The sequence below is a fragment of the Pleurodeles waltl genome, chromosome 9 (assembly GCF_031143425.1).
Source record: "Pleurodeles waltl isolate 20211129_DDA chromosome 9, aPleWal1.hap1.20221129, whole genome shotgun sequence".
NCBI classification, from domain to species: domain Eukaryota; kingdom Metazoa; phylum Chordata; class Amphibia; order Caudata; family Salamandridae; genus Pleurodeles; species Pleurodeles waltl.
This window is the reverse complement of record NC_090448.1, coordinates 57,428,340-57,447,113: the sequence shown is the minus strand read 5'-3', so window position 1 is coordinate 57,447,113 and position 18,774 is coordinate 57,428,340. Positions and strand designations below refer to the sequence as shown.

The following is an 18,774-nucleotide window of genomic DNA, read 5'->3' as shown; positions in this document are numbered from 1 at the left end:
CATCGCCCCAGACTTAAAGGGCTGCAGAAGAGTTGGTCTATTGTGGCTGCCTGGCCAGAGTCATAGTTGTACTTGGTGGGGGCTCTTTACTTTCTTTGAAATATTTTCGAGTGATGAAATACTAATATGTTAATGCATTGAACAACTGCATGCAGTCACTACTAATGTACAAAGCATTATATGATAAACCATTTCAACAACCATAACGCCACATACTTTGTACTTCCCCTGAATAATGCAGTGTGTTAAGATACTCACAGATGAACTTTTTTTTAGCCCCGACAAATTAATCGTGTCTTAAGTTGCACAGCTGTACTTGCACACCACCTACGGGACACTGATCATCAACGACACATTACACGGCAGCCACATTAAACAGTCACTTGAAATCATAGACATCCTTCAACAATGTTTTATTTAAACTCCAAAAGAGGTAAACAGCAGATAAATAGTTACAAATGTTTTAAGTCGGCATGTGATACAGTGCATTCATATACAATTCTCTGAAACATGTCATTGGACAAACAAATCCGGAACCATAATTCAGTAGATAGAGTCTGGGTTTATGGGTGGAAGCAACATGAAATTGAATATACCATTTAAATAGACACATGATAAGTATTCTGAATAAGAATGACAACAGCTGTGTTCATCCTTTTACTTTGGGGTGTTGTGTACTTTACAAAATGAAACAGATGAAGTGAAACTTCGGTGGAAAAACAATCCAGAAAGTTTGAGGGGTCATTTATTTTCCCTTTACGAGAAACCCCCGTTAGTTGATTACATTCTACTTATGCAACCCTAAAAGAGAGAAGCCGCTGTTCAAGTATGCATAAGGGGACGGCTGTACAGTTAAAGAATACACTGAACAAGCAACTCTAGAAGACATTCACTTGAAATTGCACCAGAGTGCTCTTCGAGTAAGATGCAGCTTAAAAGACAATCTGCTTTAGGAAAGGCGATACGGTTCGGGCATCGTTAAAGTAAACCTATAGGTCATATGTACAAATGTTGCATTATGTACTATTGGATTACATAAACACTGGCCCCTTGCAATAAGATGGGAACAGCGACAAACATTTTAAAATGCCTGCACAAAGCGGGCTGGAGATTGTTGCTAGGTAAGGCAAAGGCGACCTGTTTGAACACGAGAAATGTTTTTCTGCACAGCATTATGCTACGCTGCACACATTTGGCAAACGGCAGCGATGGGATTAAACTGTACAAGTGGATCAAGTTACTTTTGTATAAGCTCAGTCAGAAAAGATGATATTCCTTGATCCTGCAAGGCAGTCATCCGTCATAGCCCACCTCAAGAGGCTCCAAGCTAAGACTTCATAAACGCACTTTAATGCACCACCATGCTGGTCAAGTCAGCGAAATTCAGGTTACCCTGCTGTTATAATGTTCCCTTGCCGGATAATTTTATCTTGCGTGAATAGTTGCAAACCATCTTGCACTATCAACACATTCCTTATCAGGAGGTGTCTTTTTAACCTGAGTGTATTAAGATAATTTGTAAACTACCCAGAAAGATAACGGTTAACAGGCTGGAAACACATTTAACAGCAGGGTTTAACCTCAGCAGCCTTTCTGGGAGATGTCTGCTCCTGAGTTTTTGGTAACCTCCAGGGTTGTGAAGACCTGCAAAGAAAACACATTTGTCAAAAATTTGTTCATACTAGATTTAGGACATAAAAGCAGGATCTTACATTTAAGCAATGATCTTAAAATACACATCTAGAACGGTTCTTTGGTATGGACACTTTCCATGCCTAATATACTACTCAATGCCCCCAGAAGGTCCTCAGAATTTCACTAATTTAACATCTGTAAGCAGGCACTTAAAGGATCCCATAACATGAACGTTTTTAAAAGTGCCACCAAGCTTTGCCATTTTTTTATTTTTAGCACAAACACACACGTTTGGCGCCTCAATTAGAGGAATGGAATGTGTTATATTAATATAAGGATACTATTTCTCGTAAATGTTACAGGTAAGAGTTCTTTATCATGCCAGCATTACTTGGTTTTATATTTGCAGATAGTCCTCTGGGCCTCGAAGGGGACAGGTAAGGATTCTGACACGTCAAGTGAAGGTGTGCAGGTTTAAAATGCTGTACCAAGCTGTGAACATCAAAAGGGAAATAAGAGGGATAGGATTTCAAAACTATAGGCTTTGAACGACAGCCTGAACTTGGGTGTCCACCTTAATCTGTAACAAAGGAAGGGGATGCACTTTTAAACACGGCAAAAAGTATGATCTGTAAGAAGATGCATACAATCCTTTAAGGATTCTGAGAAATAAGATTGGTCCTATAAGGGTTAAAACAGAAACACATTTCAAATCCTACTGCAGCACAAAGGATATGAGATTAAAGGTTTTACTAAAGGAACGTGTACTGGGAACTCCACACTAAGGAAGGTGTACTGAGGTCCCATAAATGTTGGGATCAGACCAAGGAAGGAGCACAGGCTGCTCTAGCTATGGATGTCTGACATTAACAAAAATTAGAGTTCTGACAGCAGTCAATCTTAATCTCAAGCAATTTCCTATTCCTACCAAGGGTGACCACAAGCTGAGAATGGGAGAGCAATACAGAGTAGCTGCCCACAATATCCAGCTTTTTTTCCTCTGCCAAATTCAGAGTTTGCATCCTTGTTATAGGTCCAACGAGCAAACCAGGAAAGGAATACAACCAATCTTGCAGGCAGTAGTTGCACTTTCGAAACAGCAAAGGAAAACAAATGTTGTGCACTGCAACTGTGTCACTGAATCATCTATAAAACAATCTTCTTCATCTGTCAAACGCCATGTTTGAGCAGCCATTTAACACAACACAAGTCAGTTCACGACACCACAAACTTAGAGTTGGTTGAGTTCACCTGCTGTTTACCATATTGGTTGGCTCGGTCACTCATTTGCTTATCTGATGGCTTCCTCCATCAAGCCGGTTACTTACTGTAAGGTGAACATATACATATTATATATAGAATTTTGCAACCTCTAAGAAATGGGAAGGTGAAGGTTCCAATTTGCTCTAGTGTACAATCATTTAATTTTCAACCCAGTACCCGAGCATTTGTGATTTAAGCCTAGTTAAAAAAAAAAAAAAATCTAATCCAGCCTAACACACTTCAAACCACTTGCGAGCAAACAGAGCAGATGGAGGAAAAGCCCAAAATTCTTGCCTAGTTCATCTATAGGTTTTGCCATTGCTTTTAGTTGATGCTGCACATCATCGGGAACAAACATGCTTTTGGCGGATGCTGCTCAGCATTGTGGCTTTGGGGGCATTGGGGAAGATAAATAAATACTGCGGTGGTGGACAAAGCTGGTGTGTCCACCTGTAACGAAGTATGCATACTTAGGTCACCATGCTAGTCTACCTACACCAGTGTCATGACATAGGCACCATTTTCTTTGATTTTTTTCTTCATTTGCAGATCCAAGAAGGCAGAAACACATGGATTAGTTTAAAAAAATGCTTAATGCACTGCATAGCGGCCTGGCAGAAAATAGCAGCAGCCAGGCTACTATCCAAAAAGTTAAAAAGCCAGCGGCTGGGCGAGAGCAGCAAGGAAACACAAGAAAGCAACACAGGACTGGGGTACAGTACAAGAAGAGAGGAAATCACCAGGGTCGAGGGAAGAAGCACACAAGGGACAGCGAAAGCAACACCGTGCAAGGTGAGGGAAGACAAATACACACATGGAATGCTAAGGAAACAAAAAAAAAAAAAAAACAGAACTGTGACGAGTGGAAATATAAACGCAATCCAATTAGAAAGATGGTCGAGGGGGGGTGCGCAAGCGAGAGAAGCACAAGATGAACAAGCTAGGACAAGGAAAGCCACTGGGTAAGAAGCAAGCAAATGCGTGAAAGCAAACAAATGGACTGGCTGGGCTGTAAGCTCCTAAAAGTTCTAGGAAAACTAACAGATCTTTTGCAAACAGACAGCTACCCCGACTAGTAGGCTCGACCTAAAAATGAGTAACCACGCTACTCTTTCAATTCCCTACTTGTAACCTTAAATGTTTTTAATCCATTCTACCTTTCTAGGGAAACCTAAGCTAAAGTTTGATCATGTGCCGTATGAAAATAGATCAAGTACACGTACCTCTGCATTCGTGGGGTGAATACCAATTGTCTCGTCAAGCAACTGCTTCGTAAGTCCGCATTTCATTGCCACCCCAAAACCTTGTGTAACTTCACCAGCATTTGGTCCCAAAACATGAAATCCTACGACACGATCCTATAAAAAAAGATAACTGGCTATTTAGTGTCCACAAGGAACATGTGATGTTATAGGGCAATGTGATACTTGCATTTAATACAAACACTCTTAACTAGGACAACCTAAAGGCACGCAAGCATCAATTAATGATAGGTCTGCAAATATGGAGTGGGACAGCTATTAACCTTGTTAGGCACTAAAATGACCAAAAATGTGTATTTATAAAAAAAAACAAAAAAAAAAAAGAAAAAAAAAAAAAAAACACTGCCATAACTGCCTGTCTCATGGGCCTACTGATTCACTTGGGCATTTTGTAAAGCAATTGCACATCACTTCAGGGCATCATCTTTAATCCTCTAAACATAGATTGTCTTTCCAACACACAACAGAGTTCACATTCATAGCCCATTCCTTCGATTAACTCCCTTATATATTTTCACCTTCTTTTCTCGAAGCAATTTCTATCCTGGTCACATTAGCTGTATCCGAAGAACCAACCTAGTCTGAACCCAGACAAACCAGTTACTGTCCTACCAGTTTGCTCATCCTTACAAAAATCTTGGAAAAAGTAGCAGCACTTACAATTGCAAGTCAAGGTTAATTTGAAGTCACACTAATGGAGCTTTCTGTTCAACCAACACGTTCTAGTAACTTGCCTCCCCTCAACACTACTGTAGGTGAGTTTTTACATGGCATGATTAGGCCACAGTCAGCTTGCATAGACTACCATTTATATTTGCAGAATAATAGTGCCCTTTTATTTTACAGAAGCCTCTCTGCCTGTGTGTTTTTCCATTTCAGGAAAGTCATTAAAAATGAAGCCTTGACTGTGGTGTCTGTACAAGCAGAAAATGTAATATTTGTGATCGAGGAAGCAATGCTCAGGAAGGTCCTTTATTTAGTTGCTTTCCAAAGCTACCTACCGATGTCCTCTGTATATCATTCACTAGCTGAACAAACTATTGTACTGCGGTTATTTAAACTGTCCATTTATTCCCCTTAATATCAAATGCACAGAAAAGAGGAGTCTCTAGAAGAACGTTTATTAGTGCAGCAGATTCACATGCTTTGCATAAGTCCGCAATCTAGTGTTGGGCTCAGTGTTACAAATTGTTTTTCTTCGAAGGAGCTTTTTAGAGTCAAGAGATCAAGTGACTCCTCCTCTTGGTGATAGTGTGCATGGGCATCGAGTCCTGTGTTAGATTGTTTTCCTGCAGGAGGGTGAGTGACATTTTCCGTTCGATGGCATGTGTAGCTGCAGATACACATGCTTTGCATAGACTGAAAAGCAGCCCCCTACTAAAATAAGCAGTGTCTAGCCTGTAGGAGTTGGAGTAGTTTGAAACAGTGTTATAAGCACTGCTTGACCAACATTTGCTTCTTGGCGAGATAGCACATCCACACAGTAGTGTTTAGTAGATGTGTATGGTGTGGACCAGGTGGCTGCTTTGAATATGTCTGCCATTAGTATATTTTCTAAGAATACCACTGAAGCTCCTTTCTTTCTTGGAGAATATGCTTTAGGAGTTACTAATAGTTGCTTTTTAGCTTTAGGATAGCAAGTTTGAATACACTTTACAATCAATCTGGCCAATCCTTGTTAGGAAATAGGATTACTCCTATGAGGCTTTTGAAAAGCCATAAAGAGTTGTTTAGATATTCTGAAATCTTTTGTTCTATCTATAAAATATATGAGAGCTCTTTTGAGATCAAGAACGTGGAGAGCTCTTTCAGCAACTAAATCTGGCTGTGGAAAGAAGACGGGCAAATCTACTGCCTGATTGATGTGAAATGGCGAAACTACTTTGGGTAGAAAGTTTGGATTTATCCTAAGTACTATTTTGGGTTCGTAAATTTTGAAGAAAGCCTCCTCTAAAGTGAATGCTTGAGTTTCACTAGCTCTCCTTAAGGAAGTAATTAATACCAGGAAAGCCACTTTCCATGAGAGAAGTTGAAGAGCACAAGAACGCATGGGTTCAAATGGTGGACCCATAAGCCTTGTGACCACAATGTTAGGATTCCATGAAGGAGCTGGTGGAGCTCTAGATGGAATAACTCTTAAGACCTTCTATAAAAGCTTTTATGACAGGAATTCTAAACAGAGAAGTATGCTGTCTGTTTTGTAGGTAGGTGGATATTGCTGTTAAATTAATTGTAATAGATGAGTATGCAAGATTTGCTTTTTGTAAGTAAAGCAAATAGCATACAATACCCTGTACTGATGTTTTAAATGAATTAATGTTTTTGGGTTGACCGTAATATACAAAACGTTTCCGTTTAGCTGCATAACACTGCCTGGTTATAGGTTTACGTGCTTCCCTTAGAATGTCCATACATTCTGATGGAAGCTGTAGATATCCAAACTCTATGACCTCAGGAACCAAATCGCCAGGTTGAGCATAATGAGTTAGGGATGCCTGATTTGACCTTTGTTTTGAGTCAACAGGTCAGGTCTGTTCGGGAGCTTGTCATGTGGTACTACAGGTAGATCCAATAATGCTGTGTACCAGTGGTGACGTGCCCATGTGGGAGCTATGAGTATCACAGTGAGGAAGTGTGACCGATCTTGTTTACCAAAAACAGAATTAGTAGGAGAGGGGGAAAAAGCTTAAAGCAAACATCCCTGACCAACTGATCCATAGAGCACTGCCCTTAGATTGAAGGTGTGGGTACCTGGATGCGAAGTTTGGGCATTTTGTGTTTTCGCTTGTTGCGAGAAGGTCTATGTTTGGTGTTCCCCACATGTGAAAGTACTGTTGAGTTACTTGTGGGTGAATCTCCCATTTGTGGGTTTGTTATTGCGTCCTGCTTAAGAGATCTGCTAGTTGGTTGTGTATCCCTGGGATATACTTTGCTAATAGGTGAATTAGATTGTGAATTGCCCACTTCAAAATTGCCTGTGCTAGAAGGGACAATTGGGATGAGTGTGTCCCCCCTGTTTCTGCAGATAATACATTGCTGTCAAGTTGTCTGTTCTTATTAACACTGTCTTGTGTGTGATCTGTGGCTGGAATGCTTTGCGTGCTAAGAACACTGCTAGCAATTCCAAGTGGTTTATGTGATAAGTCTGCTGAATTGAGTCCCATTCTCCCTGTATAGTGAGATAGTTAAGATGGGCTCCCCAACCTGTCATTGATGCATCTGTGGCAATTATGGTCTGTGGCACAGGGTCCTAAATGGCCGCCCCCTTTTGATAAGTTGGTGCGATTCCACCTTTGAAGAGAGTTGCAAGTCTGGCGGTCCAACAACACTAGATCGAGAAGTTGACCCTGTGCCTGAGACCATTGTTGTCAAAGGCATTGTTGTAGGGATCTATTGTTTAGATGTGCATTGGGCATTATCGATATGCATCATTCCCAATTGTTTCATAATAAACCTTACTGTGTAAGTTTGATTGTATTGTAGCAGAGATGAGACTGTGGAACGCTTGAATTCTCTGTGGGTTTGGGTAAGCTAATGCGGACTGTTCAGAATTGCTCCCATATATGGTTGTATTTGTGCTGGCCAACGGTGAGACTTCTGGTAATTGTTTGTGAACCCTAGACTGTGTAGGGTATCTATTGTGTGAGTTGTTGAAAGATTTGATTAGTGCTGGCTTTTATGAGCCAGTTGTCCAGATAGGGAAAATACATGTATATCCTGTCTTCTGAGGTATGCTGCAACCACTGCTAGGCATTTGGTAAATACCCTTGGTGCTGCTGTTACTCCAAAGGGTAGCACTTTGAATTGGTAGTGTTTGCCTACTAAGTATTTGCGGTGTGCTGGATGTATGGGAATATGGAAGTAAGCATCTTTTAGATCTAATGCAGTCATGTAGTCTTGTTTTAGTAACAAAGGAACGACAACCTGAAGAGTGACCATGTGGAAATGCTCTGAGAGAATGTACGGATTGAGAGGTCTGAGATCAAGGATTGGTCTGAGCGTGCCATCCTTTTTTGGTATGAGGAAGTATAGAGAATATAGTCCTGTTTCCTTCAGAGTGATAGGTACTACCTCTATTGCACCTTTGAGTAGAAGTGATTGTACCTCTTGTTCCGGAGAAAGCCTGTATGAGCGAGGGGGGGTATTTTGTGACGTGGAGATGAGTTCCAGGCAATAGCCATTGTGGATAATTGACAGTACCCATTGATCTGATGTAATTTTGTGCCACTGATGGTAGAAATGTTGTAGTCTTCCTCCCACTGGAGATGTGTGCTCTGTGGGAATGCACAGAAAGTCCCTATTGATGAGTTGGAGGCACCTCTTCTGGCAGGGGATTTTCCCCTACTTCTAAAGTTGTGTCCTCTATAGGATCCTCTGAAAGACCCCCTAGACTAATACTGTTGTCCCTGCTTTTGTTGGGACAGAGGCTTGATGTTTGCGTTTTAAAACCCCCTCTGAATTGGGGCTTGCAATAAGTACCCCAAAAAGGTGTTGTGTAAAGGGCACCCATGGCCTTTGTTGTATCGGAGTCCCTTTTTAATTTTTCAATGGGTGGTATCCACCTCTGGTCCAAATAGCTGCCGTTTGTTAAACTAGGGACCTCTTGCTGTATCTCAGGTTTGAAATCGGAGGACCCCAACCAAGCATGCCTCCTGATCAAAACGCTACTATTCATACCCGTAGCTGCGGTGTCTTGCTGCATCTAAGGCGGATCTAATTTGATTGTTGGCAATAGCTTGTCCTTCTGCCACTACTTGCTGTGCCCTTTTTTTGGTGTTATGGAGGGAGATATTTGAGGAACCCCTGCATCTTGTCCCACTGGGCCCTGCGTACCTGGCTAAAAGAGCTCAGGTGTTAGCAATTCTCCACTGATTTGCAGCTTGAGTTGCCACACTTTTGCCCGCTGCATCGTATTTGCTGCTTTGTCAGGGGGAGGAGCATCCCCTATGGAGTTACTGTTTGCCCTTTTTCTAGCTGCACTTACAACAATGGAATCAGGTGGGAACTGTTGAGTTATGAAGAGGGGATCTGATGGAGCAGCTTTATATTTTTTGTCCACCCTCGGTTTGAGTACTCTAGCCTTTGCTGGTTTTTTTAAAAATATCAGCAGCATGTTTTAGCATGCCTGGTAGCATTGGCAAACATTGGTATTGTTAATGTGTAGAGGATAGGGTGTTGAATAGAAAGTCATCCTCTATGGGTTCAGAGTGTAGCTGCACAGTGTGGTATGTGGCTGCTATCGCAATCACCTGATTATATGCTGTGGTGCCTTCTGGTGGAGATGGCCTAGTGGGATATGGATCAGGGTCATTAGATGGGATAGGGTCGGAATCCTATACATCCCATGGGTCTAAATTATAAGTATTGTCACCCATATAATCGCCATGTGAAGAGACAGGAGATTGCATAGAATACTGTGTAGGTGAAGGTGGTGGTAGAGTATGAGGTGGTGGAGAAGTGAGATGCAAAGGAGAATGCAGTGGAGAGGAATGTTGTACTGTCTTTAGTTTCTCCTGGTGCTAAAATATTTTTGCAGGTGAAGGCCCAGGTTCCAAACTTTCTTGGAAAGAGCTTCTCTTTGTTATTGAAGGAGGAGAGGCAATCATTTTCCCAGTGTCTTTCTGAATCTGTATTTGCCTTGGTTTATGGTCCAATACTTCAAGAATGGGCCTAATGTCTGCTGATTCCTCTGTAGATGGAACATATTTGCTTCCCATAGTTGTGTGCTCCGAAAGCATGTTGACCGCCTGCTTTAAATCGGGCCGAAAATGTGGACTGAAGCAGATGGAAGTTTTTTTGGCTCTGTAGAGAAGCTTGGCTGCTTCAGCTCAGAGGTGTTAAGCAAACATTTCAGTTCCGAAGTGAAAGTCTCCACTTTGCCACTATCCCGAAACAGACGTTGCAGTCTGTTTGGGCAAACGCATTTTGGTCTTCTTTGATGCCGAACCCGAGGCCCGGTCATTGAGATGTAATTTTCAGGCCTGACCATGGCCGGTAAGCAGTTGTGAACCCAAGACCATTTGTGTTGACTTTTTGGGATGGTTTTGGTGATGGGAAGTGGCAGGCGTACTTACGTACTGCGCCGCAGGAATAACTTGGCTGTCCCCATCTGAGTCATGGTCGGAGTAAGTCTGCGATGGAAACCGCAGTCTGCTCCTGGTCCTCACCGAAAATGTTAGGCAATTTTTCGTTCGACTTCGATGCAATCTCCAGCCGACGTGCTCTCCGATCCCACAGTGTCTTCTTGGAGCGGAAGGATCGGCACTCCTTGCAGGTTTCTTCCTTGTGGTCCAGAGAGCGGCAGAGGTTACACACTGAGTGCTGGTCAGTGTAGAGGAACTTAGCGTGGCACCGAGGGCAGAATTGAAATGGAGTCCGATCCATGAGCCTGTGATGCAGTAGGCCCGAAAAGGGCTTTTATTAGATCCAGGCAAAACAATCGGATTGAGTGTAGTATGGAAAATACGTTTGAAAATGATAGCGTTGTTTAAAGGTAAGATAGTATCGAGATCTACTGGAGTGAGAGAGAACAAGTCCAAACCAGACAGTGGAAAGAAAACGATCCAACAAAGAACTTGATGCCCATGTGCACTATCACCAAGAGGAGGAGTACTTTATCTTGTGACTCGAAAAAGCTTCTTCGAAGAAAAACAACTTGTAACACTCCGAGCAAAACATTAGATGGCAGACTTATGCAAAGCATGTGCAGCTACACATGCCAAACATTAGATAGATAGATATAGATATTTATATATGGAAAAGGTCACTTACCCAGTGTACATCTGTTCATGGCATGTTCTGCTGCAGATTCGCATGCTGTGCATTATCCTGCCATCTAGTGTTGGGCTCGGAGCGTTGCAAGTTGTTTATCTTCGAAGAAGAGTTTGAGTCACAGGATCGAGTGGGGACTTCTTCGGTTCCATTGCGGATGGGCATCGTCTCCATTGTTAGATTGTTTTCCCGCAGAGGGTAAAGGAAGGAGTGATAGAGTATATAGGTACAAAGTAAGAGATGTCCATGCTAATGTAAATGTATATACATAGTTACAAATGTTTGTAACAAACTACTACAGGCTTCCGGGGAGGTGGGAGGGTGCGTGCGAATCTGCAGCGGAACATGCCACAAACAGATGTACACTGGGTAAGTGACATTTTCCGTTCGATGGCATGTGTAGCTGCAGATACACATGCTGTGCATAGACTACAAAGCAGTTTGTCCTCCTATAAAAGAGCAGTGGTTAGTCTATAGGAGTGGAAGTTGTTTGAAATTATGTTTAGTACAGCTTGGCCTACTGTGGCTTGTTGTCGTGATAATACGTCTACACAGTAGTGTTTAGTGAAAGTATGTGGTGTTGACCAAGTGGCTGTTTTACATATCTCAGCCATTGGTATATTCCCTAAAAAAGCCATTGTCGCATCTTTTTTCCTTGTAGAATGTGCTTTAGGAGTAACTAGAAGCTGTCTTTTTGCTTTAATATAGCATGTTTGGATGCATCTTACAATCCATCGTGCTAAACCTTGTTTTGATATGGGATTTCCTGTATGAGGTTTTTGGAAAGCGACAAATAGTTTAGTCTTTCTAAACGGTTTAGTTCTATCTATATAGTACATTAAAGCTCTTTTGATGTCTAATGTATGTAGAGCTCTTTCTGCCACAAAATCTGGCTGTGGGAAGAATACTGGCAGTTCCACTGTTTGATTTATATGAAATGGTGATACCACGTTTGGTAAAAATTTTGGGTTTGTTCTTAGTACAACTTTATGCTTGTGTACTTGGAAGAACGGTTCTTCAAGAGTAAAGGCTTGGATTTCACTTACTCTTAAAGAAGTAATTGCCACTAGGAAGGCAACCTTCCATGTTAGAAATTGAATTTGGCACAAGTGCATAGGCTCAAATGGTGGTCCTATAAGTTGTGTAAGAACTATATTTAAATTCCTAGAAGGAACTGGTGGTGTTCTGGGAGGAATGATGCGTTTTAAACTTTCAATGAAAGCTTTAATGACAGGAACTCTAAATAAAGGCTATGTTGTCTATTTTGTAAATATGCTAAAATTGCAGTAAGATGAATTTTTATTGAAGAGAATGCTAAATTAGCTTTTTGTAAATGAAGTAAATAATATACAATCTCGTGTTGACGCTGTAAGAGGGTCAATATTTTTGGATTGACAGTAATATACAAATCTTTTCCATTAGCTTGCATAGCACTGACTAGTAGTGGGTTTTCTTGCTGGCTTAATTTCCACACATTCTGATGGGAGTTGTAAATATCCGAACTCTATGACCTCAGGAGCCAAATTGCTAGATTGAGTGTATTGGGATTTGGATGTCTAATTTGCCCTTTGTTTTGTGTCAACAGATCCGGTCTGGTTGGGAGTTTGGTACTACGGATAGATCTAATAATGTGTACCACGGTTGACGTGCCCATGTTGGTGCTATGAGTATCCTGTTGAGTGAAGTTTGACGGAACTTGTTGACTACAAACGGAAGGAGTGAGGGGAAGCGTATGCAAATATCCCTGACCAATTGATCGATCCATAGAGCATTGCCCTTGGATAAGGGATGTGCGTGTCTGGATGCAAAGTTTTGGCATTTTGTGTTTTCGCTTGTTGCAAACATGTCTATGTTTGGTGTTCCCCACTTTTGAAAGTATTTTTGAAGTACTTGAGGATGAATCTCCCATTCGAGTGTTTGTGATTTCTGCTGAGGATATCTGCCAATTGATTGTCTAACCCTGGAATGTATTGTGCTAAAAGATGAATTTGGTTGTGGATTGCCCATTTCCAAATTTTCTGGGCTAGAAGGGAGAGTTGGGATTTATGTGTCCCTCCCTGTTTGTTCAGATAATACATGGTTGTCATGTTGTCTGTTGTGATAAGAACATTCTTCTGTGCGAGAAGAGGATGAAAAGCTTTGAGTGCTAGTAAGACAGCTAATAACTCCAAGTGGTTTATGTGGAGCTGTTTGTGTTTGACATCCCATTGCCCTTGAATGTTGTGATTGTTTAGGTGAGCTCCCCAACCAATCATTGATGCATCTGTTGTAATTATGGTCTGAGGCAGAGTCTTGAAATGGCCACCCTTTGCTTAGATTTGTGGAATTCCACCACTGAAGGGACATGTATGTTTGGCGGTGTATTAACACTAGATCTTGAAGTTGACCGTGTGCCTGTGACCATTGTTGTGCAAGGCACTGTTGTAAGGGCCGCATGTTAAGTCTTGCGTGTGAACAATTACAATACATGATACCATCATTCCTTAAAATTTCATGACAAATCTGACAGTGTAACGTTGATTTGTTTGTATGATTATATTTTGGAAAGCTTGTATCCTTTGTGTATTTGGATATGCTAGAGCTTGCTGAGTATTTAGTATTGCACCAATATACTATTGCATTTGTGCTGGTTGAAGGTGTGATTTTTGGTAGTTTATTGAGAACCCTAGTGTGTGCGCAAGGTTTGTATTACATAATGCGTATGATTTTGGCATTGGGTATGACTGATTTTATTAGCCAATCGTCTAGATATTGAAAGACCTGTATATGTTGTCTTCTTAGGTAGGCTGCCACTACTTCTAAGCACTTTGTGAATACCCTTGGAGCTGTTGATATTCCAACACCTTGAACTGGTAGCGTTTTCCCTGAATGACAAACCTGAGATATTTTCTGTGTGCAGGATAGATGGGTATATGAAAATACACATCTTTGAGGTCTAATGCTGTCATGAAATCTTGTTTTTGTAGTAGTGCGACGACATCCTGTAAAGTTACCATGTGAAAATGTTCTGACAGGATGTAAAGATTGAAGGCCCTGAGGTCTAATATTGGCCTGAGGGTGCCATTTTTGGGGGAATTAGAAAATATAGTGAGTAAACTCCTGTCCCTATTTGAGCTTGTGGCACCAATTCTATTGGTTGTTTGAGTAGTAGAGATTGGACCTCTTCTTGCAACAGAATGGTGTGTTCTGTGGATAGTGTGTGATCTTGGTGGGATATTTGGAGGAGTGTGTATCAATTCAAAGCAATAGCCATTGCGGATAATTGATAGCACCCAATTGTCTGTGGTAATATTTTGCCAATTTGTGTGGAACGGTTGTAGCCTCCCCTCCCCCCAGGATAGGTGTGGCGTGGAAAGGAACGAGAGAAGTCACTGTTGTGGGTGCTCTGGAGGCTGCTTAGAAGCCTGAAATGTTCCTCTATATGTGCCCCTAAAACCACCCTGTTGGTATTGTGGTTGGTAGGTTGGCTTCGCCTGTGAGGTGGACGCCTCAGCGGTCTGTGGTCTGAACACACCTTGAAACTGAGGTTTTCGAAGGATCCCCTGTATGGTGCAGAGTTGAGTGCACCCATTGCTTTTGCTGTGTCAATAGTCCTTTCTCAATTTTTCTACGGCTGTGTCTACTTCTGGCCCAAAGAGATGTTTTTTAATTAAAACGGCATGTTTAATACAGCCTGCTGGATTTCAGTTTTGAATCCAGAAGATCTGAGCTATGCATGCCTGCGTATAGTGACCGCAGTATTGACACTTCTAGCAGCGGTATCTGCTGCATCTAGAGCAGATTGTATTTGACTGTTAGTAATGGCTTGCTCTTCCTCCACTACTTGTTGTGCCCTTTTCTGGTGTTCTTTGGGGAGATGCTGGATTATGTCTTGCATCTCGTTCCAATGGGCTCTGTGATAGCGATATAATAGTGCTTGTGAGTTGGCTATTCTCCACTGATTTACTGCCTGGGACGCAAATCTTTTCCCTGCAGCATCAAATTTCCTGCTCTCTTTATCAGGAGGGGTGCATCTCCTGATAACTGACTATTTGCCCTCTTTCTGGCAGCACTAACTACTACAGAATCAGGAGGTACCTGATGGGTGATATAATCAGAGTCAGAGGGTGCAGGTTTATATTTCTCTATTCTAGGTGTTATGATGCATGCTTTAACAGGTTCACTAAATATCTGATCTGCATGTTTTACCATGCCTGGGAGCATGGGGAAGCACGGATATCTGGAATGTGTTGAGGATAGAGTGTTAAATAGGAAATCCTCTTCTAGGGGCTCTGAATGCATGGTGACACCATTATACGCTGCAGCCCTAGCTCTTACTTGGTTATAGACAGTACTATCCTCAGGTGGTGATGGTTTATAGGGATAACTGCCTGGATCGTTACTTGGAATGGGATTCAGGGTCATAAAGATCCCATGGATCCAAACTGTCTTGTTGTGAATCATAAGAGTGAATGGGAGACTGCACTGGTGTAGGGCTGGTAGGAGGAGAGGTAGGTGGGGAGAGTGAGAAGTTTGAGGAGGTGGTGGTTTCTCCTTGTGCTTTGACACTTTTGGTGGAGGCTGTATAGTGTCCAAATCCTCCTGAAAAGCTAGCTTCCTTTTGGCTTTTAAAAGGAGGTGCGGTTAGAATTCTCCCTGTTTCCTTATGGATGTGGATCCTGGATTGCCGTTCATCCATAACTTCTAGTATTGGCTGTACCTCTAACTCTTCTTCAGAGGTTTTGTAGCTCTCTAAGTCTCTTTGAAAGTCTATGTTCCTCTGTACAAAAGTTGGCCTTTTCGGCTCCAAAGCATGCTTTTTTTGGGGATCGAAAAAGATGAGGAGGAAGGTTTCAACTCCAAAACTGTTTTCCTAATTTGCGACTCTGAAAAATGGTGTCTAGTGGAGTCAGAAATGGAGCTTTTTGTGGTCTCTGATGTTTTCGGAGGAGTGGCCTTTTTTGGTGCCAACTGATAAGTTGGTCACCGCCAGTCTTTTTTTGGGCCGAGTCATGGCCTTCCAGCGGTGGCGTACCAAAGTCCTTGTGCTTTTTCTTTTGTGAGGGTACAGGGGCAGATGTACTTACATGTTGACATGCTGTGACCGGTCTGTCTTCCTCAGATTCCTGCTTGTACTCTGAATCTCAAACTGAGACTGCGGTTTGCATCAGTTCTTCTACGTCGAGATGTTCACCGCTTCTTGACGCCATTTCAAATCTTCTTGCCCTTCTGCCTCGAACAGTCTTTTCCGATCGGAAGGATCGGCAGGCCTCACAATTTTCTTCCCGATCTGGGGAAAGGCAGAGGTTGCAAACCAGATGCTGGTCTGTGTACGGGTACTTCGCATGGCACAGAGGACCGAATCGGAATGAGTCTGATCCATGAGGCTTCCACGCAGTCGGCCCGAATTGGACACGCGTGCCCCGAAGGACAATCAAAGTTGTTTTTCCCGACGGTACTGCTGTGTCAATCGAAGGATATTAACCCGATCGATACAATACCTACGAAAAGAGAGTTCTACAGAGTTTTCCAAATCGAAATCTCGGAGCGAGAGGAAACACGCCCGAACCAGACAGCGGAAAGAAAACAATCTAACAATGGAGTCCATGCCATGCGCAATGGAACCGAAGAGGAGGAGTCACTCGAAAACACTTCTTCGAAGAAAAACAACTTGTAACACTCTGAGCCCAACACTAGATGGCAGGATAATGCACAGCATGTGTATCTGCAGTTACACATGCCATCGAACATATGGAAAATGCCACTTACCCAGTGTACATCTATTTGTTGCACGAGACGCTGCAGATTCACATGCTGTGCATTATCCTGCCATCTAGTGTTGGGCTCGGAGTGTTACAAGTTGTTTTTCTTCGAAGAAGTCTGAGTCACGAGACCGAGGGACTCCTCCCTTTTGGCTCCATTGCGCATGGGCGTCGACTCCATCTTAGATTGTTTTCCCCGCAGAGGGTGAGGTAGGAGTTGTGTATATAGTAAAGGTGCCCATGCAATGGAGTAAGTATGTATGTACATAATGTGTATATATTTACAAATTTCATTCAACTTATAACTGCTACAGGCTCCCGGGGAGGCGGGGGGCGCATGTGAATCTGCAGCGTCTCATGTCACGAACAGATGTACACTGGGTAAGTGACATTTTCCGTTCAATGGCTATGCACAGCATGTGTATCTGCAGCTACACATGCTGTGCAGACTAGTAAGCAGTAATCTCCCCAAAAACGGTGGCTTAGCCTGTAGGAGTTGAAGTTGTTTGAAATAATGTTCGTAATACAGCCTGTCCTACTGTGGCTTGTTGTGCTGTTAACACATCTACACAGTAATGTTTTGTGAATGTACGAGGCGTAGACCATGTGGCCGCCTTACAAATTTCTGTCATAGGCTTATTCCCTAAAAAAGCCATTGTTGCACTTTTTTTCCTAGTGGAATGCGTCTTTGGTGTAATAGGTAGATCCTTTTTGCTTTAATATAGCAGGTTTGAATACATTTTACTATCCATCTAGCAATGCCTTGCTTGGATATAGGATTCCCTGCATGAGGTTTTTGGAAGGCTACAAATAATTATTTTGTTTTGCGAAACTGTTTTGTTCTGTCAATGTAATACATTAGTGCTCTTTTGATGTCTAAGGTATGTAAGGCTCTTTCTGCTATTGAGTCTGGTTGTGGAAAAAAGACTGGGAGTTCCACTGTTTGGTTTAGGTGGAATGGTGATATAACTTTTGGATTTGTACGGAGAACCACTATGTTTATGTATTTGTATAAAGGGTTCTTGTATAGTAAATGCTTGTATTTCGCTTACTCTTCTAAGAGAAGTGATCGCCATCAGGAAGGCTACTTTCCAAGTTAAGTATTGCATTTCACAAGAGTGCATGGGTTCAAATGGTGGTCCCATGAGTCATGTTAATACAATATTGAGGTTCCACGAAGGGACTGATGGTGTTCTTGGGGGTATGATTCTTTTTAATCCTTCCATAAATGCTTTGATGACTGGGATTCGAAAGAGCAATGTTGAATGTTTAATCTGCAGATAGGCAGATATTGCTGTGAGATGTATTTTAATAGAAGAGAATGCTAGCTTAAATTTTTGTAAGTGTAATAAGTAGCTTACAATGTTCTTTGCAGAAGCATGTAGTGGTTGAATTTGATTATTATGGCAGTAATAAACACATCTTTTCCATTTGTTTGCATAACAATGTCTTGTAGTAGGTTTTCTAGCCTATTTAATGACCTCCATACATTCTTGTGTAAGGTCTAAATGTCCAAATTCTAAGAGACTTCAGGAGCCAGATTGCTAGATTGAGCGATGCTGGATTCGGGTGTCTGATCTGTTGTTTGTGTTGAGTTAACAGATCTGATCTGTTTGGTAGTTTGATATGAGGTACTACTGACAGGTCCAGCAGTGTTGTGTACCACGGTTGGTGAGCCCAGGTTGGTGCTATGAGTATTAGTTTGAGCCTGCTTTGACTCAATTTGTTTACCAGATAAGGAAGGAGTGGGAGAGGGGGAAAAAGCGTTAGCAAATATCCCTGACCAACTCATCCATAGTGCATTGCCCTTGGACAGAGGGTGTGGATACCTGACGCAAAGTCTTGGCATTTTGCGTTTTCTTTTGTTGCGGAGAGGTCTATGTTCTAGGTGGAGTTCCCCAGCGTAGAAAGTAAGTTTGTAGGATTTGGGGATGAATTTCCCATTTGTGTGTTTGTTGGTGAGCTCGACAGATTGTCGGCCAGCTGGTTTTGATTACCTGGGATGTATTGTGCTATTAGGCAAATGTGATTGTGAATTGCCCAATGCCAAATTTTTTGTGCTAAGACACAATTGTGAGGAGTGTGTCCCTCCCCGTTTGTTG

At 42.1% G+C, this 18,774-nt stretch overlaps 1 protein-coding gene across 1 annotated transcript in view; it reads right to left on the bottom strand.

Annotated features, from left to right (window-relative positions):
- Positions 1-396: 396 nt before the first annotated feature.
- Positions 397-18,774, bottom strand: part of TXNRD3 (thioredoxin reductase 3) — a 136,010-nt gene continuing 117,632 nt past the window's right edge. The window contains exons 15-16 of the mRNA XM_069206272.1: positions 4,122-4,256; positions 397-1,644 (exon numbers count right to left, since the gene is read on the bottom strand). Of these exons, the coding sequence (XP_069062373.1) occupies positions 1,582-1,644; positions 4,122-4,256 (198 nt within the window). The 3' untranslated portion in view covers positions 397-1,581. The remainder of the gene's footprint in view (positions 1,645-4,121; positions 4,257-18,774) is intronic.